The sequence below is a fragment of the Leucoraja erinacea genome, chromosome 3 (genome assembly GCF_028641065.1).
Source record: "Leucoraja erinacea ecotype New England chromosome 3, Leri_hhj_1, whole genome shotgun sequence".
In the NCBI taxonomy this organism is placed as follows: Eukaryota; Metazoa; Chordata; class Chondrichthyes; order Rajiformes; family Rajidae; genus Leucoraja; species Leucoraja erinaceus.
The window spans coordinates 23,128,807-23,154,253 of record NC_073379.1 but is presented as its reverse complement, the minus strand read 5'-3'; the positions used below and the strand labels follow the sequence as shown (position 1 = coordinate 23,154,253).

The window sequence follows — 25,447 nt, the reverse complement described above, 5'->3', positions numbered from 1 at the left end:
GTGCCTTCCTTCCTTTAAAAAAAAAATGTAGACATAGCTAGCCTCAAGCAGTTTTACAGATAGCTGGTAGACAGATTATATATACACTGCATGCTACATAGAAGACAGGCCATCCAGATTCAGAATGAAGAATGAATCTGGAGGTGTTAATAGATTATTAATCACTTTTATTTTTAAAAGTGCACACATGCAGTTAATAATTAGCAGAGATAAAGAACTTCCCACAGAAGCAAAACCAGAACTGTATGAGTTACACTTCTGCCCCAAAGCATCTAGGGCCATCTGCCTCAGGTAGCTGTACGTGATCTATGTACTATGAACAGTAAGGTAGGCACAGACCAAGCAGTTGGAAATACAGCTTGGCACGCAGACACCGGACGATAGAGACTGCAGCAAGGGTTTCACGTGATCGTGTGTAATGTTCGTCCACACCTTAGTCTTCGATTTGGGGCTGCCACCATTCCTAGATTCTTCAGGCACTTCATCAACTCTGCCTGTGCTGCCTGCATTCAGCCATCTCGTCTTCTCTCGCTGCTGTTTCTGAGAACTTTGCTTGAGAGGGGAGCGAGAGCTAGAGTCACTGTCCTCTGGAAAGGTAAAACCTGTGGCAGAGGGTGGGATCTCAACATCACTGCGATTCTTATTTTTTTCACGCAGAGCTGGGCAACGGTATGGATAACCAGTCCTGTAACCCTGCAAGATACAGATGCAGATTAGTTTACATATAGCAGCATGCATTGAAATTCCTTCACATGATGTTCAGAGAGTAAACAGTATGCACACACAGCTGCTGCAGTGATGATAAATACAACATTAAATACAATGAGTGCACAACAGCTGAATTGTGCAAGGCTGCACAATCTGAACTGGTAGATTGACATCCGTCCATCCGCGAGATGGTGGTGCGGCTTTGACGTTGTCCTACTTGGAGAGGGCAATGTGAAGTAGTCCAAAAAGTGTTGAAGTACAATAACGGAATAACTGTACGAGGTAGAGATAAGAGTATGTAGTCCAAGAGTACGATAGAGGTGATTTAATGAAACGTTTCATAAAAAAACATGCTTTGTGTTTATGCTGAAATATTGAAATTCAGAGATTCAAAATAATTGAAAGCTTTAATTTACCCAATTGTGTAAATCTTTTCAACACAGCATACCAAATCCCTTTGTGTAACATATTGTTCTCCAACAGGTTGCCTACACACAATTTAATAATGTATGCACATTGAACAGCTTCTGAAACTAAATTCCCTTAACGTTACTTTAATCGAGTTTCAGATGTGTGGATCAACACATATTCATTATTACATTGCACAGGATAAATTATGACGATTTTTTAAAACAATATTCTTTATTCTTTCTTTTTTTAAGTTAACTTAACCTCCATAAATGAAAAATCAACAGTTGCTTCACACCCTAAGGTGAAACGGAAATATGCTTGTGAAATTGTAAGATTTCACACAACAGTGTGATCCTCTTTAGTGATTATTGAAATAATGCAGATTGGCGTCAGCTTTGGCTCATTAGGTCGCACACCCATCCTAGATTCAGACGTTTTGGGTTCAGTTATCACAAGCACAAAGATCTACACTGACACACCAATGCAATATTGTATTGCATTGTCCGGTTGAACTAAGACATGTCTGCTTCCGAAGTCATAGGTCAAAGATAGAAAAGATGATTAATAAACGATTAGTAAAATAGATTAAATGGTAATTATACTGCTACTGGTGGAACAACATACATACGTTAATTGACATTTTTTTTTGTCTAATAACGCTATACTTCAAAATTACATATTTGGCTGCAAATCCTTTGGAATGTTATGATGGTACTCCTAATTCCTATACAAATGTAAATGGTTATCTTTATTCCAAGGAGTATGATGAATACTTCAGAAGCAAAAATACTAAATGTGATGAAGACTTAATTTAATATTACTCTATTCATCATTTACACTTGGATAAGATATCCAATCTCAAGGCCAGCACTAGCATGCACAAACATGAAACTATGCAACCAAAACATGGCACTAACCGACATTTGTACATTGGAAACCATGTGTTGTCATATTCCAAGGCACCTCACACAATTTAATGAAATAGAAGGTGCAGAAAAGACAGGCGGTAAGGAGTTCATTCAAGATGAAGCTAATTGGATGAAGAGGTTTAGGGAAGGATTAGTAAATTACCACTACTTATCATTCCTTCTGTACAAAAATAACCTTCCCCTGCGGTACTTACCAGGTTATCCAGCATTCTCATTAGAGCTTCAAATTCTTGCTCCCCAATCAGCCATTTTGGATGTGAACTATTCTCATCACCTGATGACTCAGGACAGCGAGATTTGGCTTTATACTTTGCAGGATCCAAGAGAACCAAATTGTCAGGGCCTCCAGCACTAGCCATTGTGCGAACCTGAAAACAGAAAAGCATTTAGGTTTTAATAATGTAACTACTTGCACAGTTCCTCAAGCCTAATTTATGTTTCCTCGAGCCTAATTTATGTTACCTCTTCTGCTCACTCTGGATAGCTCTAGACAAAAACTTATTTTTGGAAAGTTCTACCATAAAACTAAATTTGGCTAAAAACTGTATAAAAATGGTTTGACAAATGAATTAATTAACCAGTTGAATAAATAAGCACCAAAGATTGACACAAAATACAGGAGTAACTCATCGGGTCAGACAGCATCCATGGAGAACATGGATAGGCAATGTTTCCGGTTGGACATTCTTCAGGTTGATTGTTGGGGGGAAGAAAGCTGGAAGAGAGAAGGGGCTGACAGAGCATGGCTGGTAATAAGTGTACACAGGGGACAGGATGATTTGATAGGCAGATTGTGAGACAAAGGCCAGGGATGAGGAGACAGGTGTGGGTCCAAGAGGATAAAGAGTTACTAAATTGTTAAACTCAGGGATAGAAAAGGTATGAATCATGTAAATTCAATGTTCATACAGTTGGATTGTAAGATACCCAAGCGGAATAGGAGGTGCTGTTCCTCCAGTGTCTGTGTGACCTCACTCTGGCAATGGAGGAGACCCAGGACAGAAATGTCAATATGGGAATGGGAGTTAAAATATTTAACAACCATGAAATCTGGTAAACCTTGGCAGACTGGCAGTTTGTTCAGCAAAGCGGTCGCTGAGTCTACGCTAAATAAGCATACTTTGAGGAAATGTTTAAACTAATTCAGTTTTTAAATTCATTAACAAGACATATGCAATGCTGGAAATACAGGTATTTATCGTCCATCCTGAACTGTTGCTGAACTGAGGCAATAAGTGTTAATCATCTCGGCAAGGCTGGAATCACATGCAGGCCAGACTGAGCAAGGATGGCTGATTTCCTTCCTCAAAGCTGAAGCAGAATGGATCATGACAATCCTGGCCATCTTTTATAATCCATGCCTAATATCCCCTGAGATGACAAGTTGTCTTGTTCTTCTGGTGACTATGATCCCAGTGCGCTGTCAGATCAGGAACCTCAGTACACAGGTCCAAGAGTAAAAAAGAATGATATATTCCCAAGTCTGGATGGTGTACAATTTGGAGTGGAACACGTAGACCGTGTCCTGCAGCTGTTATTCTTCTGGATGGTAGAGGTTACAGGTTTAGATGGTGCTATCAAAGTAACTGTAGTTAATTTTGGAGATGTACACATTACAGATGTACACAACTGTTGCTGTGCAGTAGAGGGAGAATGACCTTCAATTTTGTGGTCACGGTGGCGCAACGGTAGAGATGCTGCCTTACAGCGAATGCAGCGCGGGAGAACTGGGTTCAATCCCGACTACGGATGCTGTCTGTACGGAGTTTGTACGTTTTCCCCGTGACCTGCGTGGTTTTTCTCCGTGATCTTCGGTTTCCTCCCACACCCCAAAGACGTACAGGTTTGTAGGTTAATTGGCTTGGTAAAGGTAAAAATTGATGTGCGGGGATCTCTGGTCGGCGTGGACCCGGTGGGCCGAAGGGCCTGTTCCCGCGCTGTATCTCTAAACTAAACTAAACCTCATGTGAGACCACACAGTTCAACGTAGTGTCTCTTGGTGACCTAGTTATGGGAACTAAGAGTAACTTTGACCACAACATTTCTAATATCCACATTTATTCATGTTGGAATCATAGTGTCATACAGCATGGACCAGGCCCTTCGACCTAACTCATCCATGCTGACTTAAGATGCTGGGCTCTAAACTAAACACAATCATCTTTCTTTGTGTGAGGAAAAACTACAGCCATCAATGTGCTTTAACCTTGATGCCAATTACTTCAGTGTTACCATTGTTCCTTGACGCTACATGCAGGTCAAAACCTGCCTTCCTCTCAATGGCAACCACTCTCACCTCATCACAGAATTCAGCTCAGTCCTCGACTGGAACAAGGTTGTGATGGATTCTGGAGCTAGATGGGCCCAGTGAAACCTACACTCGGCATCAATGAGTAGGTGATTGAGGAAGTGCCATTTAATAGCAATGTTGACACCAACTATTCTAAAATTAGGCTGATGTGTCAATCGTCCCAAGTTGTGCCAAATCAGGTAAAAATGATGTTCATGGGGGGGGGGGGGGGAAGGAGTTAAAAAAATACAAATACACAAGAGGAATGGATCAGGTAGATGCCCAGAGTAGGGGAATCGGGAACCAGAGGACATGGGTTTAAGGTGAGGGAGGGGAAATTTAACTAGGAACCTTAGGGGTAACCTTTTCATGCAAAGGGTGGTGGGTGTATGGAACAAGCTGCCAGAGGAGGTAGTTGGGGCATGGATCATAACAGTGTCTACGAAATATTTAGACAGGTGCATGAATAGGACAGGTTTAGAGGAATATGGGCCAAAAACAAGCAGGTGGGACTAGTGTAGATGAGACATGTTGGCCGGTGTGAGCAAGTTATGCCGAAGGGGCTGTTTCCATGCTGTAAGATTGTGACACTAATTACAAAACTTGGGAGAAATATTTCTAGTTTTCTGCAACAATTAATATCTAGAATAATCATTGGCTTTAAAGAGACAGCAATGAGTATCTAAGCACTTTCAAACAGATGCTCGCCCCACGTTTATAATAAGCAAGGTGTAAATCTAAATTAACTTAGAAAGTTGAAAGTATTCATATTTGTTTATTAAGCACTACATTACACAGCTTCTGTTGGAGTGATGCACATAGTCACTTCTAGGTTATTTTGCATCACTCTGGAATTCAACTGTACATCTCCCCCTGAACGGTCCTAACCTGAAACAATGCCAGTCTTCAAACAGTTGCATAATCTGGATCATACAGGTTAAATGTCTTCTCTACTGGATACAATTTTGTGTATTTGTAGGTCACTAGTTGCTGCAGTTATTTGAGTCTTTTAGTGGTCACCAACTGCACGTGTGAACAAGCGAATAGGGATGAATGCTAATTTCAACAAAATGGTGACGAATCTTGCCAAGAAAGGTTGAAGTCCACCAATTTAGCATTGTTTTAAGAAGAAAATGCTTTGTTAGTTATCATGTTCTTACCTGAATTTCACAGGCCACAACCAGGTTGTGAATGTAATAGAACGCTTCCTCAATGGTTTCTCCAACGGCAACAAGACCATGGTTCCTTAGAATAAGCACCTGATAGAATGAGTAATGTAAACAAGCAACAATGTCAGTTCAAAACATCTCCTCATCTACTCTTTTAAGAAGCTTTGTAAATCATAAGTAGTTAACACTGAACATTATTTCTAACAATAATGCCATGGTTTAGATATGAAGTAATCAGTAAATATGAAGGATTTTGTTTTATTTCACATGTATGATTTGGATTACTTAAGTGACCTCAAAAGTGTAAACCTATGTATCTGTGGGCAGCAGGTTGGTGCAGAGTAGTCAAAGCTGCAGCCTCAGGGATCAAATGACCTGGGTTCAATCCTAACTTAGTGTTGTTTGTCAGATTGACCAACATGGATTTTTTTCCAGATTATCTGGTTTCCTCCCACATCCCAAAGACATGTGGTCTGGTAGATTAATTGGCGATAGTCCCTGGTGTCCAGGTGAGTGATGGAATGTATGGGAAGTTTGGGGGGGGGGGGGGGGGGGGGGGGGGGAAAGAAGGGGGGTGGAGACACTTTTAAGAAGCCAGACAACTTTTAATAAGCCAGAGATAAACAGTTGTGCAGTTTGGCGGGCATTTAACATTACCGGTCGGTTCTCCTTGGTTCTGAAAACTCGTGCTTACATTTTTTCCCCCAATAAGCCAATGAAAATGCCCGGTCAGCAAAGGTGGTTAACTAAATCTACGTACGACTAGCTCGACTACATATAACTACACGGCGACCTCACTACAACTGCACTTACGACTACAAAAGTATCAATTTTCTCCAACGCGACCAATCTTTGGTCGCAGAAAAAGTTTCAGCAAGTTGAAAAATTTGTGGTGACCATACCGAGGGCGGAACAAGTTCCCAGAATGCTGGAACTCCTTGTGACCATGAAGGAGACTCACCAGGGACCACCAGCGAACATGTGGCGAGCGCAGAGTCTCTCCTGCCCTCGCCTAAAAAGTCGCCTAAGTGGGACAGGCCCTTTAACATTTCAAGTTGGAGACCCACCCCAAAATATTCTGCAACATAAAATGTCAACTTTGTTTCTCTTTCCACAATTGCTGCCCGAACTACAGAATGCTTGCAGCATTGGGGAATGTTGAGGGAGTCCAGAACCAGGGGCCACAGTTTAAGAAAAAGGAGTAAGCCATTTCGAACAGAGATGAGGAAACACTTTTTCACACAGAGAGTTGCGAGTCTGTGGAATTCTTTGCCTCAGAGGGCGGTAGAGGCTGGTTCTCTGGATACCTTCAAGAGAGAGCTAGATAGGGCTCTTAAACATAGCGGTCAGGGGATATGGGGAGAAGGCAGGAACGGGGTACTGATTGGGGGTGATCAGCCATGATCACATTGAATGACGGTGCTGGCTCGAAGGGCTGAATGGCCTACTCCTGCACCTATTGTCTATTTTTAGTTTTCACTTGAGAAATGGATCTTGTGGTCCTGAAAATATACAGTGGAAGATGAACATGTGGCCCTGGACACGAATGGAAAAGGAGGAAAATAAACCCATCTGGACCCTAGTCAACATCTGCAAAGATGTATGCCAAACAGCTAACCACTGTACATACTTTTCAACATGCTTCAGCATTGATCTTAAGGAGGTGGGGAAAAAAATCACAGAATAGTCAGTCATTTGGCACAGTAACAAGCCTTTTGACCTACCACTTCCATATTGGCCATCAAGCATCCACTCTATACAGATCCCATTTGCTAGCACTCAGCCTGTAGCCTTCTAAGTCACAATAAAAGTATCATTGTTACATTTTCCATTTCCCACTGAGTATGCCATTATTTGCATTAAAAAAGAGCTGCATTGGGAAACACTTTTTGCCATGGGTAGAAGTCGACTGAAACTGTTCAAATAATTTACACATATTTCTTTTTACTGATAGAAGCTTTAACTGCCTTCATGAGATGCAATCTCAATGATTGCTATAGTCCGAATCCAACAGGACAAAAGGTTTTCATAATCGTTGCCAGTAATATAGGAATGATATCTACAGTCATTTACTGAGGCAATTGCTGAGAGGAACGAAGTTACTTTATAAATTGTTGCTGAGCTAAGATTGTACAACTTTGCAATATGATTTGAACTTTGCTATGGTTTACTAATCCGGTACCATAACCACTACAAGTCCCCTTGTCGTGCAAAAACTTTGAAATTATAGCTTTACTTTTCATTTCTTTAGAGGCAATTAATTTATCAAACCTCAATGCAAAGCCAATTTATAGGGGAACTTCCCATTGATCATCTAAAACAAAAAGCATTTTTCTTTACATAACATTGTTTGATATTGTTAATTCATTTGATATTGTCTTTTCATTTAATTTTACTAGGCTATAAACAAGGAACTGCAGATGCTGATTTACAAATAAAAGACAAAGTGCTGGGGTAATTCAGCAGGCGGGCAACATCTCTGGAGAACACGACTATCCATATTTTCCAGAGGTGCTGCCTGACCCGCTGAGTTACTCCAGCACTTTATGTCTTTTATTTTGAATGGAAAGGCTTTCAAATCTTTTTGCAAGTCAGTCAGGATTGCTCTCCATGACTTGACCCAAATTATAATTACCATTTTCCTTGTGACTCTAGCAACGAAACTGTCATTGCAAAATGGTTCGGTATTTTAAAATTATTTTTAATGGCATGTCATCCTCATAGGAACCATTGCTTGGGAATTTTCATTAACTTGCATTAGATGACCATGTTTAAAAAAAACAACAATCTGCTATTGTTTAACTTCATAAGCAAATAAAATGCAAATGTTACTACAATTTAAATGCTGACCTTGTTTTTGGGGCCCAGGTTTTTCTGTATTTCTATTTTTTCTCCCTCATCCACAAGGATTCCATGGTAATCATGGTAAGCTACCTCTCCAAGTGTCAACGCTTCGGGAGAAATTGGTAGTAGGCCACATTTCATTGCTGACACCTGATTAAAAACAAAGTATGTTTAGAAAGCTAGTAATTAAGCACTTTAAAACATATTTTAAAACTTCACTAAAAATTGATTAAAATCATTTACGCAGTTAATTTAAATGGGTAACAATGATGAAATGGAGTACAGGAAGGAGATAGAAAACGTAGCAATATGGTGCCATGACGATACCTCTCCCCTCAATGTAAGTAAGACAAGGGGCCATTTATCAAAGAAGGGTGGAGTACATGTCCCAATCCGCATCATTGGTGCCAAGTGGTAATGGTCAAGAGCTTCAAGTTCCTTGGTGTTAATACAGGTGCACAACCTTTTATCCGAAAGCCTTGGGACCAGACACTTTTCGTAATTCAGAATTTTTCGGCTTTCGGAATGGAAGATTTTTAGCGTAGTGGTAGAGTGCTCGGCTCATATCCGCAAGGTCGCGAGTTTGCGCCACGATCCCGGCAGTTACTCAATCGCGATTTTGAGTCTTCAATGTAGTTTTTTCTTGCAGAATAAGAGAGAATAGGGAGGGTTAGGCTGGGATCATTCTCTGCGAGATAATCTTAGTGCGGGAGACAAGTGTAGGAGAGGTGTACTGACTGTGTGGGCAGAACTTTGGAAGTGATTGCCCACCATTCTCAAAAGCCGCTGTGTCTCCCTGTCCCTCCAACTCCAGAGGACTCCGTTCCCCGATGGGCCGCTACGGCGACAAGTGGCAGTTCGCCCACAGCCCGAGCTGCACCCCCTCATCCGCAACCCGGGTTCCTCTGGAGTTGGAGCGGGGCTGGGCTAGAGTTGTTGCTGGCTGTGAGTCTCTGGGGTCTCCGTGCTTGCAGTGGGCCTGGGGGTCGGTGTCCCGATGAGGGGGCGCAGCTCGGGCTGTGGGCAAATGCCACTTGTCGCCGTAGCGGCCCATCGGGGAGCGGCTTCTGGTGGTCCTGACGCCTCTCAGCTCCTGTCCAGGGGGATGGCCGGAGACGTCAGGACCAACAAGAACCCGCTCCCCGATGCGCCGCTACAGCGACAAGTGGCAGTTCGCCCACAGCCCGAGCTGCGGCCCCTCATCCACAACCCGGGTTCCTCTGGAGTTGGAGCGGGGCTGGGCTAGAGTTGCTGCTGGCTGTGAGTCTCTGGGATCTCCGTGCTTGCAGTCAGTGTCCCGTTGGTCCTGACGTCTCCGGCCACCCCCCTGGAATGGAGCTGAGGCTGGGAACTGTACCGCCCTTACCCCCTCCCTCTGCAACTGCAAACAACCCCACAGTTCCCAGTCTCAGCTCCTGCACAGGGGGGTGGCCGGAGACGTCACAGCCCGAGCTGCGCCCCCTCATCCGCAACCTCAAGACCAAGACGTACTTTGCACACCATCAGCTTCTGTCCCTACAGGGAGCGTGTTCCTCTGTAGTTGGAGCGGGGCTGGGCTGCTGCTGGCTGTGGGTCCCTGGGATCTCCGTGCTTGCAGTGGGCCTGGGGACCGGTGTCCCGTTGGTCCTGACGTCTCCGGTGACTGGCACTGGCTCCGACGTGAAGACAGTGCAAAGCCCCCACGCCGGTGCAATGGGCGGGGAGCTGGAGAGGGGAGGGAAGGGGTCACACACATGGCCGGGAAGCAGAGGGGTGTAGGTGGGGTGAAACTGAAGGGAGCGACAATCTGCTGCTACCTGCCCGCTGAGTTAAAAAGTTCCCACGCAAGACTCACGATACACTGTGTATCGTGAGTCTACCGTTGGAACTTTTTAAACTCAGCGGGCAGGCAGCAGCAGATTGTCAATTATTAACCCTCCCGCGCAATATACCCTCACCTTCTCTTTTATGAATGGGGATTTAGTTCCCCTTTCTTCGAGGACCGACCGGAGGTTCCGCTGTCACCTCTGCGGGCCGCCCTCGGTGAACGTCTTCAAGGACCTTTTTTCAAGGACCGAAAAAATGTCCGTTATTCAGAGCTTTTCGTTATTTAGATCGTCGGATAAAAGGTTGTGCAACTGTACTACCAACGATCTATCGTGGACCAATCACATTACTCAGAGTACTAAGAAGGCACACCAATGCCTCGACTTTCTTCGGAGGAAATTTGTCACGTCTCCAATGACTCATAAAAACTTCTACAGATGCACTATAGAATGCATACCGTCGGGCTGCATCGCAGCTTGGTTCGGGAACAGTTTCGCCCAAGAGTGCAAAAAAATTGAGTTGTAGATGTAGCCCCGTCCACCACACAGAACAGACTTCCCACCATTGACTCTAACTACATTTTAACGCTACCTCGGAAAAGTAGCCAACATAATCAAAGACGTCTCACCCCAGTCATTCCTTCTTCCCCCAGCTCCTGTCTAGCAGAAGGTACAGAAGCTTGAAAGTGTGCACTACCAAACCTAGTAACAGCTTCTTCCCCTCTTATCAGGCTTCTAAACGGTCATTCCATAAGCTAGGGAATGATTGACTTCTGGCCCAATGCGGACATTGCAGCGCATCATAGACAAAGTCCAAAGTGGAGAACTTCATTCTGCATTCTGTATCTTGCTCTTTCGTTTATCTATTATACTTAAGTTTGACGATTTAATTTAATCAAAGGGGAACTCCTTATTCATCTAAAAGAAAAATAATTTTCCATTATAGATTGTATAAACCTAAACAAACCCTAAACCTGTGAACAAATAAATATTAAAAACGGAGTTGACAATCCAACAAGAGGTGTTTTGCCGTAAGAACTAAATGGTAGAAAATATTGAATGTAGATTACATCCATAAAAAGGAAAGCTCAATATAAGTTCCAGTATTCGGAAAGATATGAAACACAAGTGAACCTACCGCAGCCCCGGCTGGTGTGTGGATGTGTACGATACATCGGATGTCTGGTCGAGTTGCGTAGATGGCAGAATGCAAGGTAAAGCCAGCTTGACTTATTCCCAAATTGGTGCAACCACGGTCAATTATATCACCTTGAAGATTAACTTTAACCTGTAAAACACAGACCAATTTAGGTTGCCTCTACAGACTATCAACAAGTCATCAATGTCTATTGCCTCCAACAGATCTTTTCTCAGCCCTATACATGTAAAACATTTTTCCCATGTCAATGCTCATAAAGGTGCCAGACATGCAATAACCTGGCTAAATTTCAGTACAGACAACAGACAACTTACTAGGGGTTGTGTTCGTAGACAACTGTCTGCTTTGCAATTTTCCATAATGTACCTTGTTTCCCCATTGAATTCCACACTCAAGTGGAAATGGGTTCCTATTAGAAATTGTTCTTTCTAAAGTAACGATGGATACTACAGCTGTCAGTTCACAGCAGAGGGCCATTTAAGAGATTGCCTTACCAGTTTTCAAAGAAAATCTTGAACTGCATTTGGAGACACAAGCAACTGCATATTCTTATCACCTCCTCTAACCTCATCTACAGCATTCGGTGCTCCCAATGCGGCCTCCTTTACATCGGCAAGACCAGCTTAGACTAGGCAACCGTTTCACAGAACACTTGCACTTGGTCGGTCTCGCTAACCATTTTCCCCATACTGACTTATCTGCTCTGGGCCTTGTCCATTCTAGAGTGAGGCCATATACAAACTGGAGGAACAGTATCTTATATTCCACCTGGGTAGCTTCAACAATAAGAAAACTAAATTCTCCAATTTTAGGTAACAACCTAACATCTCCATCCCCTTTTCCCACCCTCTCTTCCCTATGCCCCACCCAAATGCGCACCATTTCTCCCACTATCCCACCCCCTCACCTTTCCCTTGTCATTTCCTTCCACCTATGTCATTTCCTCTAGTTTCACGTTTTAATCGTCTTTGTCCCTGGCAGCCTTCTGACTTATTTTTATCTTTGGTCTTTGTTCACCCATCAGCACATCAAGACCCTCACCTATATCCACCTATCAATTGTGCAGCTTTGTCCTGCCCCCATCTCTTTTCTAACTTTCTCACCCCTACTACAATTAGTCTGAAGAAGGGTATCAACCCAAAATATCACCTATTCATGTATTTCAGAGATACTACCTAACCCGTTGAGTTATTCCATAATTTAGTGTTTTTATTTATAAACCAATGTCTGCAGCTCCTTGTGTCTACAATTCTCATCACCTGCAAGCGTTTAGTTTGAAGGGAGATGCACTGTTTTAAATGAATATCAAATATATGCAAAATAGATCAATTAAATAACTCAATAAATATCGGTAGTGTTGTAGGTTTACAACTCACATGTAAACTTTCTGGCCCTGTTTCTGATATCCTGAGAGTAAATAATTTGGAAAAAGCTTAGTTTAAAAAAACTGAAAGATCAAAACAAACTCCCATTCTAAAAAAACATTACATTATCTCTGCGTGTCAAGAAACGTGAACAGAAAGTTTTAAAGAAAGCAATATTTGTTTCACATTTTGTATTTATTTAATTCTCCTCCCCTCACCTCCCATAAATTCTGTAAGAGCCAATTTTATTCCAGGTTTTGGAATTTTGGACTGTGATTTGTGAATTCTGCAAGAGCAAATTTCTGTAATCTAAACAGCTGTAATGTGAGGTCATCTGTAAGTAGTAATTGGCGGATGAATATCAAGAATATGCCCGAGGTTTGCTATTTTGAGAATGTTCCACAGGTTATGCAGCTTTACAGTTGGCAGCAAGACAATAAATGCAAAGCACTGATAAATAATTTGGTAGGGATTAAAATTGTAATTTGTTCCATTGCTTACCAGACAAGATGCTGTGACCTCACTGTAAAGAAGACCAAAAGGAACAATGATGAAGTGTTCCTGCTCTGAGCTGACTCGGACCTAAGCAAAATATTAAGACCATTGTAACTAATTGGTAAATTAAATCAATAATTTTGCATGTGGTTAGCATTGATTCTAAAATAAATTACTTGCAGTAATTTGTTCTGAAGGGAAAGAAACACCCAACATCCATCTTAAATTAAGGTTTTGCAATAACTAGGTAATAATGAGCCTAACATTTGCAGAAGAGCAGTGGATCATGGTTCTTCACTTTGTTAATTTATTCAATACATGTTTATAACCTGCAGATATGAAAAGGCTTGCGGCAGACATACAGGTATTTGTTTCCTGAGAAGTTAACGAGGCTGAAAACTGAACCGAGTTGACAGTCTACATAGAGATTTGAAAGGTTGGTATGGAGATAATGGATGCTCTATTTATCTTCTCTCAATATTAGATCAATTCTGGAATGGGTTCTGCAAGTTGGAAAATAACAAATGGGATCCGATAATTTAAGGATGGAGAGAGAAAACAGGGAAACAACAACAATTAGACTGACATCAGTAAAGAGGAAAGTAAAAAATATAACACTTATAGACAGTTAGAAAATAATAATGTGTGATTGAGCTGTCAACATGAATTGATGGAAGAAATTTATGTTTGGATGATTTCTTGGGAGTTTTGACAATGTACGTAGTAAGTAAATGAGAGGGAACCAGTGGATGTGATGTATTGGATTTCCAGAAGATTAGAGTACATAGAATTGGGGGTAATATACTAACATAGGCAGAATTGGTTAACAGATAGAAACCAAAGAACAGAAAAAGACGCTTGGATCCCATCTACTCTCAACAATTAAAGCATTTAGCTGATGGATCAAATGATTTGGAATTCTTTGAATTGGTGAATATCTGGAATTCTTTGTCCCACTTTTTGTGGGAGTTAATTTTTATTGTTTATTTTTAACGAATGGAAAAGATGGGGATGTGCAAACATTGGGGGGGGGGGTAGGGGGGTCAGTCTCAGTCTGCCCCATGACAGAAGGGGAGGTTTTGCAAAGTTTGATAGCCACGGGGAAGAAGGATCTCTGTGGCGTTCTGTCCTGCATCTTGGTGGAACCAGTCATTTGCTGAAGGTACTCCTCTGGTTGACCAGTGTGTCATGGAGGGGGTGAACTGTATTGTCCGGGATGCTCAGCGGTTTGAGGAGCATCCTCCCCTCCAAGACCACCTCCCATGAATCCAACTCCGCCCCCAGGACGGAGCCGGCCTTCCTCTTGAGTTTGTTGATCCGATTGGCGTCCGCAGCCTTCGCCCTGCTGCCCCAGCAGATGGCAGCGAAGAAGATGGCATTGGCTACCACTGATTGGTAGGACGTCTGCAGCATCTTACTGCAAATGTTGAAGGAGCGGAGACTTCTCAAAAAGTACAGCCAGCTCTGTCCCTTCTTGTACAGGACCTTAGCGTTGCTGGACCAGTCCAGTTTACTGTCCAGGTCCACTCCAAGGTATTTGTACTGCCTGGTAAACTGCACATCTACACCATTGATGGAGAAAGATGAACAGATTTGAAAGTGGAATGTCTTCTATAGCCAGGACTTTTAGCATATTATTAGTGGATTTGCTGTCCTGTCATTTGCAATGTGTTGCAGAACAAAACATTTTATGTTTCATAACAAACACATTGAATCATTACATGTTTATAAATGTATCAAAGTCTAAATAACACAAGTGGTATTTTGAATTTAGATCTATGATTGCATTTACATTTATGTAGGTCTACAAATTAGCATCTTTGATTATTATTCAAAATTAATTGAAGTGAATTGAAATTAATTCATTTAATTCTACAATCTTAAAGCCAGGGTACAGAAATATTGAGATTTCAGTTGTAAGCAGCCAGGAAGTAGATTACATCACTAATCGAGAAGTTGGGAGAAAAGAAACCCACTTTCAAACATTCTATAAAAACTCATCTACTGCTCAAACTCTAATTTTCCTCTAGCTGGACGTCCATACTTATACAAGATTCAGTCCTTCTCTCAAACCATCTCATTGAAATTTGATTCAACGTTCTCAACTTCAAACTTTTTATTCTTGTGTTTAATTCCTTCTTCGTCCTTGCCCTTCGCCAGTTTTCAACAATTACCTTCATCCCTGCTTCACATTGGAAATCAAGGTGCAGCACACACGAATAACCTCTCACTATCATTTCTGCAAGACAATTATTATTGTCATCTCCTTTGGGTCAATAAACTACAAATGGAAGCCTTAAAGGAGTAGGCTATTTAGGAGAAGAACATTCTGCAGATAGTTGTGCATCTTCGGAATTCTCAACTCTCAGTGCTGTGGGTCACCGATTGCATTCAAAAGACTGATAGCTTGGGAAAATGCAAAAAACATCATAACAAATGAGTAGTCATATCTGAATGATGGCCGATTAGGAAAAGGGGAGATGCAACGAGACCTGGGTGTCATGGTACACCAGTCATTGAAAGTAGGAATGCAGGTGCAGCAGGCAGTTAAGAAAGCAAATGGTATGTTAGCTTTCATAGCAAAATAATTTGAGTATAAGAGCAGGGAGGTTCTACTGCAGTTGTACAGGGTCTTGGTGAGACCACACCTGGAGTATTGCGTACAGTTTTGGTCTCCTAATCTGAGGAAAGACATTCTTGCCATAGAGGGAGTACAGAGAAGGTCCACCAGACTGATTCCTGGGATGGCAGGACTTTCATATGAAGAAAGACTGCATAGACTCGGCTTGTACACGCTAGAATTCAGAAGATTGAGGGGGGATCTTATAGAAACTTACAAAATTCTTAAGGGGTTGGACAGGCTAGATGCAGGAAGATTATTCCCGATGTTGGGGAAGTCCAGAACTAGGGGTCACAGTTTAAGGATAAGAGGGAAGTCTTTTAGGACTAAGATGAGAAAATCATTTTTTACACAGAGAGTGGTGAATCTGTGGAATTCTCTGTCACAGAAGGTAGTTGAGGCCCGTTCATTGGCTATATTTAAGAGGGAGTTAGATGTGGCCCTTGTGGCTAAAGGGATCAGGGGGGTATGGAGAGAAGGCAGGGATGGGATACCGAGTTGAATGATCAGCCATGATCATATCGAATGGCGGTGCAGGCTCGAAGGGCCGAATGGCCTACTCCTGCACCTATTTTCTATGTTTCTATATCAAAATGCAGTAAAAATATATAAACTTTAACATGCCAAATATTGGGAGCTCAACTTACTGTTATGTGGTTGTAGATAAGCTGAGACCACCCAAAGAGATCTGCTAGCCTGTGGAAAGCAGCCAGCTTACATCGAAACAATTTCTCTCCTTTCTCATATGCAACAGATTCAGATCCACGGAGATCATTCACAGGGGTAACCATTCCCAGACCTAAAATAGAAATATGAAAATGGAACAGTACATAAGTGATTTGGGAAATTAAACTCTGGCACGATATACAAAATGAATGGCAGGACTTTGGGTAGTGCTGTAGAACAGAGACTCCTGGGGAGACAAGTATATAGTTCCCTTAAAGTGGCGACACAGTTAGACAGGTGGTAAAGAGGGGTATGGCATGCTTAGCTTTATCAGTCAGGGCACTGAGCATAAGAGTTGGGACATTATGTTACAGCAGTACAAGGCTGTACCTGACATTGGGTGCAGTTCTGGTCAACCATACTATTGGAGGGAAGTGATTAAGCTAGATAGTGCAGAAAAGATTCACAAGGGTGTTACAGAGACTGATGGGCTTGAATTATAAGGAGACTGGAACCATCTTCCCAAGGAACGTAGGAGGCTGAGGAGTAACCCGACTATGGTTTATTAAAATCATGCGGGGCCCAGATATGGTGAATGGTCACAGTTAATTTTCCACGGTAGGAGAGTACAAGACAAGAGAGCCCAAGTTTAAGGCTGAGTTGGATGATCAGCCATGATCATATCGAATGGCGGTGCAGGCTCGAAGGGCCGTATGACCTACTCCTGCACCTATTTTCTATGTTTCTAAGGCGAGTAAGCAAAGATTTAAAGCGGACACAAAAGGCATGCTTTTCCACAAAGAGAGCTGTGGGTATTTGGAACAAATTGCCAGAAAACATGGTAGAGGCAGGCATATTTACAATATTCAAAAAGACACCCGGACAAGCATATGTACAAGAAAAATTTAAGAGGTGTGTTGGCAAAACGCAGACAAATGAGACTAGCATGGGTAGGCACCTTGGTCAGCATAGACAAGTTGCGTTGAAGGGCCTGTTTCCATGCTATTCAACTCCATGAAGGTTCTGAATTTTGAATAAGAGCTCTATCTACCAACTCAGACAAAAATAGTCTGAAAAACTGAAGATGTTAATGATATGGGTACACAACAATAGGGACTGCTGAAGGTCAAAAAGAGGGTAGGCTGGACCTAATATTTAAGGCAGCCAATTATCTGTTACAAATACTGGTCACATTTCAGCCCAAATCTGGTCAATCTCCAGGTCATATTATGGAATTACATACTCAGTTTCATTATTAAAAGTACCCTGAGCTGAATAATTCCGAATCATCTGTAGATATTCCGGTTGTTAATCAAATTAACTGAAACCCTGCAAATATTGGCATTGTGAAAAATATAGCAGCAAAGGTTCTTTGGCAATCTCCTGTGCAGAATGGTGGGCAGGAAAGATAGGTTATCACAGTTCCCTAACCAATCTTGATATTATTAATGTGTAGGAAATAACTACAGATGCTGGTTTAAATCAAAGGTAGACACAAAATACTGTGGTTTCAGCGGGACAGGCAGCATCTCTGGAGAGAAGGAATGGGTGACGTTTGGGTCGAGACCCTTCTTCACATTGATGTCAGGAGAGTGGGCGGGACAGGTAGAATGTAGTCGGAAACAATAAGACTGGTGGCCCTTGTCAAACAGCCCTTGCTTTCCCTCTCTCTCCATCCCCTCCCCCTTCTCAGTTCTCCCACCAGTCTTACTGTCTCCGGCTACATTCTATCTCTGTCCCGCCCACTCCCCTGACATCAGTCTGAAGAAGGGTCTCCACCTGAAACGTCACCCATTTCTTCTCTCCAGAGATGCTGCCCCTCCACTGAGTTACTCCAGCATTTTCTGTCTACAGTGCCCTCCATATTGTTTGGGACAAAGACCCATCATTTATTTATTGCCTCTGTACACCACAATTTCAGATTTGTAATAGAAAAAAAAATCACATGCGATTAAAGTGCACATTGTCAAATTTTATTAAAGGGTATTTTTATACATTTTGGTTTCACCATGTAGAAATTACAGCTGTGTTTATATACAGTCCCCCCATTTCAGGGCACCATAATGTTTGGGGCACATGGCTTCACAGGTGTTTGCAATTGCTCAGGTGTGTTTAAATGCCTCATTAATGCAGGTATAAGAGAGCTCTCAGCACCTAGTCTTTCCTCCAGTCTTTCCATCACCATTGGGAACATTTATTGCTGTTTATCAACGTGAGGACCAAAGTTGTGCCAATGAAAGTCAAATAAGCCATTGTGAGACTGAGAAACAAGAATAAAACTGTTAGAGACATCAGCCAAACCTTAGGCTTACCAAAATCAATAGTTTGGAACATCATTAGGAAGAAAGAGAGCAATGGTGAGCTTACTAATCGCAAAGGGACTGGCAGGCCAAGGAAGACCTCCACAGCTGATGACAGAAGAATTCTCTCTTATAATAAAGAAAAAAACCCCAAACATCTGTCCGACAGATCAGAAACACTCTTCAGGAGTCAGGTGTGGATTTAGCCAATGACCACTGTTCGCAGAAGACATCGTGAACAGAAATACAGAGGCTACACTGCAAGATGCAAACCACTGGTTAGCCACAAAAAATAGGATGGCCAGGTTACAGTTTACCAAGAAGTACTTAAAAGAGCAACCACAGTTCTGGAAAAATGTCTTGTGGACAGATGAGACGAAGATTAACTTAAATCAGAGTAATGGCAAGAGCAAAGTATGGAGGAGAGAAGGAACTGCCCAAGATCCAAAGCATACCACCTCATCTTGGAAACATTGTGGTGGGGGTGTTATGGCCTGGGCATGTATGGCTGCTAAAGGTACTGGCTCACTTATCTTCATTGATGATACAACTGCTGATGGTAGTAGCATAATGAATTCTGAAGTGTATAGACACATCCTAACTGCTCAATTTCACACAAATGCCTCAAAACATATTGGCCGGCAGTTCATTCTACAGCAAGAGAAGTGCCCTGCCTTTGGCCAAGTTTTGTATGGCTGCAAGAGGCGTAATCATTTCTGGAGATGCTGCAGATCCAAACCTAATAGAGAGCACACAAAGCAGCCAATAACTTTGCTGCAGGCGGAGTCTGTCAGATTTTCCAATAGCACCATGGGGCGAGAGACCAAAGGTCGATAGAATTGTTCAGCAGGCACATTCCATTATCACACAAAATATGCAGAATAGTGAGCCAATGGCCACTGTAACAGTAAACAATAAAGTGATCGAGTTGAAAATCGATACTGGAGCGGAATGTGTACTGCAGGCTCCGAATCATGAGTTAAACTAACCAGCATGGCTGCCTGCATGCCACCAGTTGGTGGTGTGGAAAACATGACATGGAATATGGTTCAGGTCATCAGCAGCAAAACCAGACACGGATCAAATCAGCAATACTGTTTGATCTACAATCACCAGAGAAGACACCCAGCAACTGGTGATGTCCATGAATCGCAGACTTCAAGCAGTCGGTGCATGCAAAGGATATGCAACAAAATACTAAACATGACTACTTTCATTCACATGATATTGCTGTGTCCCAAACATTATGGTGTCTTGAAATGGGGGGGGGGGGGGGGGGGGGGGGGGGGGGGGGGGGACTATGTATAAACACTGCTGTCATTTCTATATGATGAAAACAAAATGTATAAAACTGGCCTTTATTAAAATCTGACGATGTGCACTTTAACCACATGTGATTTTTTTTTCTATTACAAATCTCAAATTGTGGAGTACACAGGCAAATAAATAAATGATGGGTCTTTGTCCCAAACATTATGGAGGGCACTCTACCTTGGGCATTATTAACTTCATTCCAAAAACACGGTCCTTCTATTCACAAACTGACTGCAGACTTTGTGATAAACAAAAATGGCTCCGTAAACTATTTAAATAAAATGTTTTTGGATTCTACAAGGATGTGAAAGGTGCTATATAAATGAATGCTCATTTGTTAAATAGCAACCATGTTGCACCCTAACTTACTCCTGCCGAAGATCAAACTGGAAGTGGGTGGGTTTGGTTCTTTTTCCAGGCCTTTTCTTCGCATTTTTACATCGCGAGAGCATTACAAATGTGACCCAAAGTATTTGGGAAGCATCAGATCTCTTATCTGTGGCTTAAACATCAATAGGAACAGTAGGGAATCAGTTATCTCTGGGAATTCATACACTGCAAGCCTTTTAATGGAAGCGTTTTCAAATGCCCAAAATAAATATACTTACTCATGTTTAATGCAGCCATTCCACCTTGTGGTGCAGCAGGATACATACTAGGCACATTTGTTGTCATGAAATCTGCAATCTGTTGTAATGCAAGTAGACTAGTTGGAGTTTTTCCTTTCTTGAGCTGCTCTTGAATCATTGATTCCAGTTCTTCACAGAAAGCCTAGAAAGACATATTTCACAAAGGCAAGAATATTATTTCTCACCGTCTAATTTTACCAGCAGATATATGAAGAGCAAGCTGTCATACAATGCCATTATTAACTAGAAAACCGATTACAATCTAGCTGCTATAGACAACAAATCAATAACATTTGCAAAAGAAACATTCTACTCCCCCCACCTAAATTTGGCTTGAAGAAGGGAGGATGGGTTGGCAATGGGGATGAAATGATAAACCAGACTAATATTGCCATAAGCCTTTACTATGTAAACCAACCATTGCAATTTTAAACTCTAGCGATGGGGGAAAAAACTAGCAGCAAAACCATTCCCACTGAAAAACTGGTTCTTTTTTCTCAGAATAAATGCGACTTTCTTATGAAGAAAGACTCGGATTGTATTCGCTAGGATTTAGGAGATTGAGGGGAGAATCTTATAGAAACTTACAAAATTCTTAAGGGATTCGACAGACTAGATGCAGGAAGATTGTTCCCGATGTTGGGGAAGTCCAGGACAAGGGGGTCACAGCTTAAGGATAGAGGGGAAATCCTTTAGAACCGAGATGAGAAAAACATTTTTAACGCAGAGAGTGGTGAATCTCTGGAATTCTCTGCCACAGAAGGTAGTTGAGGCCAGTTCATTGGCTATATTTAAGAGGGAGTTAGATGTAGCCCTTGTGGCTCGAGGGATCAGGGGGTATGGAGAGAAGGCAGGTACGGGATACTGAGTTGGATGATCAGCCTTGATCATATTGAATGGCGAATGTGCAGGCTCGAAGTGCCGAATAGCCTATTCCTGCACCTATTTAATGTGAATAAAAACATGCACTTATGGAAATCCATTTGAAATGAAAATATTTGAGGTTACCGGACTCTGCAGAATCATGGACACTCTCTTCCTCTGTTCCATCATGTTGAAATCCTGACGCAAGTCAGGGGGCATATTCCGCTCTCTGAGGTAGTCAGGATTGTTTTCATCAACCCGATCAAAATATTTCTCCTTGTGCGGAGCAGTCGAAGGGGGTGGGGAAGTAACCACCCCTACACCAGTGTCACCATTCATGACAAGGTATTCTAGGCTCCTGTGAGGAAGAAGATATTGAAATGTCAACCAATCACAAATAACCTATAAAGTACAGTCAAACTTAGCTCCTCAGTATAAAAAACTGAATTTCATCAAGTTTTAGATTGAATTATCTACAATATTAAGAAAAACACCAAGTAGTTTGCAATGAAGGTTTGCCTATATGCCTTGTCATCTTAATTTTGCCATTGTATTTAAACGTCAAATTAATTTCAAATACAACTCTTAACAGTTAGGATAAAAATGATGATCCAACTACTTCATAGATCATCATATTGTCCTACATAGCTACTCAGTCAAATTACGTACAGTGGACAAAATATTAACATCGCAACCTGGAATTTAAGATTATTTGAAAACAACAGTATCAAAATTTTAAAATTAAAGATTTCATTTTTTTAAATTAATGTTCAAATTCCTTAAAATAAAGGAAAATAAGTGAATGTTTACGAAGGAACTGCAAATGCTGTAAAATCAAAGGTTGACAAAAATGCTGGAGAAACTCAGTGGGTGCAGTAGCACCTATGGAGCGAAGAAAATAGGCAACGTTTCGGGCCAAAACCCTTCTTCAGACTCAAGAAGACTTCTTCTTCAGTCTGAAGAAAGGTTTCGGCCCAAAACGTTGCCTATTTCCTTCGCTCCATAGGTGCTGCTGCACCTGCTGAGTTTCTCCAGCATTTATGTCTACCAAAAATAAGTGAATAATCTTTTATCTTCTTTTGACTGATGGAAATTTTCTGATTGCCAGAATTTGCAAAGTCAGTGACTATTGCGGAATGCTAATTGCTGAATCAATGGCGAGTCCAAATTGGAAATGCAACAACAGATTGTATTGCGCAGCCAGAAGGCTTCCCGACGGGCCACGGCTGTGAACTGGGAACGTGGCCAGAGGCCATTATCGAGGCACCGTGGTCTCGCTGCCTCCCTGATCACCGCATAGAAGCCCGGCCGGGGTCTCGCGGGTAGAAGCCCAACTTGGATGAAGCGGCCGACGGCGCTCGTGGCTGGGGCCCACGTGGGCACCACGGAGGCGTGAAGTGGGGCGTCCACAATGGTGAAGCCTTGCGACGATGGGACCACGGCGGTGGTGAAGCCTCACGGCGGCGGCAATGCCTCACAGGTCGACGGTTGATGAGAGCGTGGAGGACCGCCATGAGGGAGTGAGGGGAAGAACAATGGAGGATCCGGCGTGGGGGGACTGCCGTGTGGGAGGAGGGGGGGGAGAACAATGGACCATAGGGGGGGGGTGTGGAGACAAAGGACAATGGGGACCCGGCCTGGGGGAACCGCTAGGGGGGGGGGGGGGGGGGGGGGGGGGGGGGGGGGGGGGAGAACAAAAGGAGGAGCCGGTGTGCTTTGTAACTTTGTCAGCGCCGTCGGTGGCTGCTATTTGTAGACATTGTGTATGCAAGCAAAGAATCTCAGTGTCTATCAAAAATACTAGAGGAGCTCCAATATTCAACCATTTTCTAGGAGACTTCAACGCCAAGCTGAGTGTTCTGGAAGCTTTCAGCATACCAATACTTGAGAACTGCTATTTATAGATGATGCATTTAAAGTGTGAAAACTGAATTGTCTAATAGTCGGCTCTGCCCTTTTCACTTATTTCTTGTAGACACAAGGTTTAGTATCTAAACCATAGTGCTTTTAATAGAGCAAAATGTGTATCAGTACGGTATTTCCAGCTTCCATTACTGTCGACTTCAGACAGAATTTGCTTAACATTTAAATATTAATTGCAATATTTGAGATGTGAAACCATTTATTAATGAATATCATTTTGAAATGAAAATATTAACACCATTTTCATACCTGTTTCTATTACTTTACTACAATCTTAGATTCCTGAACTTATTCTAGTGCCCTGCATCGACTTTCTACTTCACTTTTACAAACTGGTCTTTTCAATTTTAGCCGGCATGTCACTGGGGAGCTTGAAAGAATCGGGGGGGGGGGGGGGGGGGGGGGGGGGGGAAACTTCAATTAAATAAAAATGGCCAAAGGAATAATCTCCTGTTTATGTTGGTGCTGTCACTGCTTGTACATGACCAGATTCATGGGAATCAGCGGGCTAATAGAGTATATTATGTTCAAGAAGTGAGAAAGTAGACTGGTAGTGGAAAGTGGGAGAACAAAAACAGAATTGGAGTTAACACAGAATGGAACTCAAAGATATTATGAATACAAATTTAAAAGAAGCACTTGTCAAGGAGGAAGTGTGAGACAGTTTAGGGACCAACAAGTTGATCTGTGGAAGATGTGCTGAGATATTTTACTGTGCAGGTTGGTTCAAAAATCTGATGGTTTGAGGAAAGTAGCTGTTGAATTCCATAATAGAAAACTCCGTGGAAAAAAACAGTAGAGTTGCTGCCTTATAGCACCAGAGACCCAGGTTTGACCCTGACTACGGGTGCTGTCTGTACAGAGTTTGTATGTTCTTCTATTAACCTGGTGGGTTTTTTCCAGGTGCCCTGTTTTTCTCCCACACCACATTGACGTACAGGTTTGTAGGTCAATACAATGGCTTGGTAAATTGAAAACTATCCCTGGTGAGTAATTTAGTACTAGTGTACGGGGTGATCGCTGGTTTGCGCGGACTTGGTGGGCCAAAGAGCCCGTTTCCAATGCTGTATGTCTAAAGTCTAAAACTCCAAAGATTCACCACCCTCGATGTAAAGAAATGTCTTTTCCATTTAAGTTCCAATGGCTAGGGGAATAATCCTCTCAGCATCCAACTTGTTGAACTCATTCAGAGTCACGTGTTTCAATGAAGTGACCTCTTATTTGTTTCAATGGATACAGCCTGAATACACCCAGCATACTGATTTCTCTCCTCATTTGACAACCACTAACTAAGGAACCCGTTCGGTAGATCTTCATGGCACTTACCTATGACAAATATATTCTTTAATGTGCAAGGATAGATAAATCAGGTATATCCAAGAACACTGCAAGGAGCTCAATGCATAGGCGTACCACCCTCTGTGTGAGAGTTGCCCCTCAGGTTATTATTAAATCTTTCCCCTCTTCCCTGAAACCTATGTTTCTGGATTCCCCAACCCTGGGAAAGAAAAATAGGTTGTTCCATCATTTACAAACTACAGAAGTGACACCAATTTGTACAACCTGAGATATGATGAACTTCTCTGAAAGAGTAGGAAATAAGAATACAGGACAAATCATGGATTAGTCCATACTCTCTGCCTGGTTACAACGCACCATTTTTGGGTTCTGTTGAAATCTCACGTATCTGAAATATACTTCCTCACATGCTGCCTGAATTGCTGAGTAGTTACAGCATTTTAACTAAGGCAGTTTGTTTTCCTTTTACCATTATTGGGTGTTCTTAGATCTTCAGATGGCACTTACCTATGGAAATATAGCTCATGTGCAAGGATAAAGGATAGATAAATCAGGTATATCCAAGAACACTGCGAGGAGCTCAATGCATAGGCGTACCACCCTCTGTGTGAAAGAGTTGCCCCTCAGGTTATTATTAAATCTTTCCCCTCTTCCCTGA

At 42.2% G+C, this 25,447-nt stretch overlaps 1 protein-coding gene across 8 annotated transcripts in view; it reads right to left on the bottom strand.

Annotated features, from left to right (window-relative positions):
- add1 (adducin 1 (alpha)) overlaps positions 1 to 25,447 on the bottom strand; it is a 75,303-nt gene that overhangs the window by 31,567 nt on the left and 18,289 nt on the right. For 6 of the 8 annotated variants that reach the window (XM_055632283.1, XM_055632275.1, XM_055632278.1 and 3 more), the window contains exons 2-10: positions 21,712 to 21,925; positions 20,683 to 20,845; positions 16,442 to 16,593; positions 13,181 to 13,261; positions 11,295 to 11,444; positions 8,358 to 8,501; positions 5,499 to 5,597; positions 2,243 to 2,416; positions 340 to 693 (exon numbers count right to left, since the gene is read on the bottom strand). In XM_055632283.1, the coding sequence (XP_055488258.1) occupies positions 340 to 693; positions 2,243 to 2,416; positions 5,499 to 5,597; positions 8,358 to 8,501; positions 11,295 to 11,444; positions 13,181 to 13,261; positions 16,442 to 16,593; positions 20,683 to 20,845; positions 21,712 to 21,906 (1,512 nt within the window). In that variant the 5' untranslated portion in view covers positions 21,907 to 21,925. The remainder of the gene's footprint in view (positions 1 to 339; positions 694 to 2,242; positions 2,417 to 5,498; positions 5,598 to 8,357; positions 8,502 to 11,294; positions 11,445 to 13,180; positions 13,262 to 16,441; positions 16,594 to 20,682; positions 20,846 to 21,711; positions 21,926 to 25,447) is intronic. The other 2 variants (XM_055632276.1, XM_055632284.1) reach the window with 1 other exon arrangement.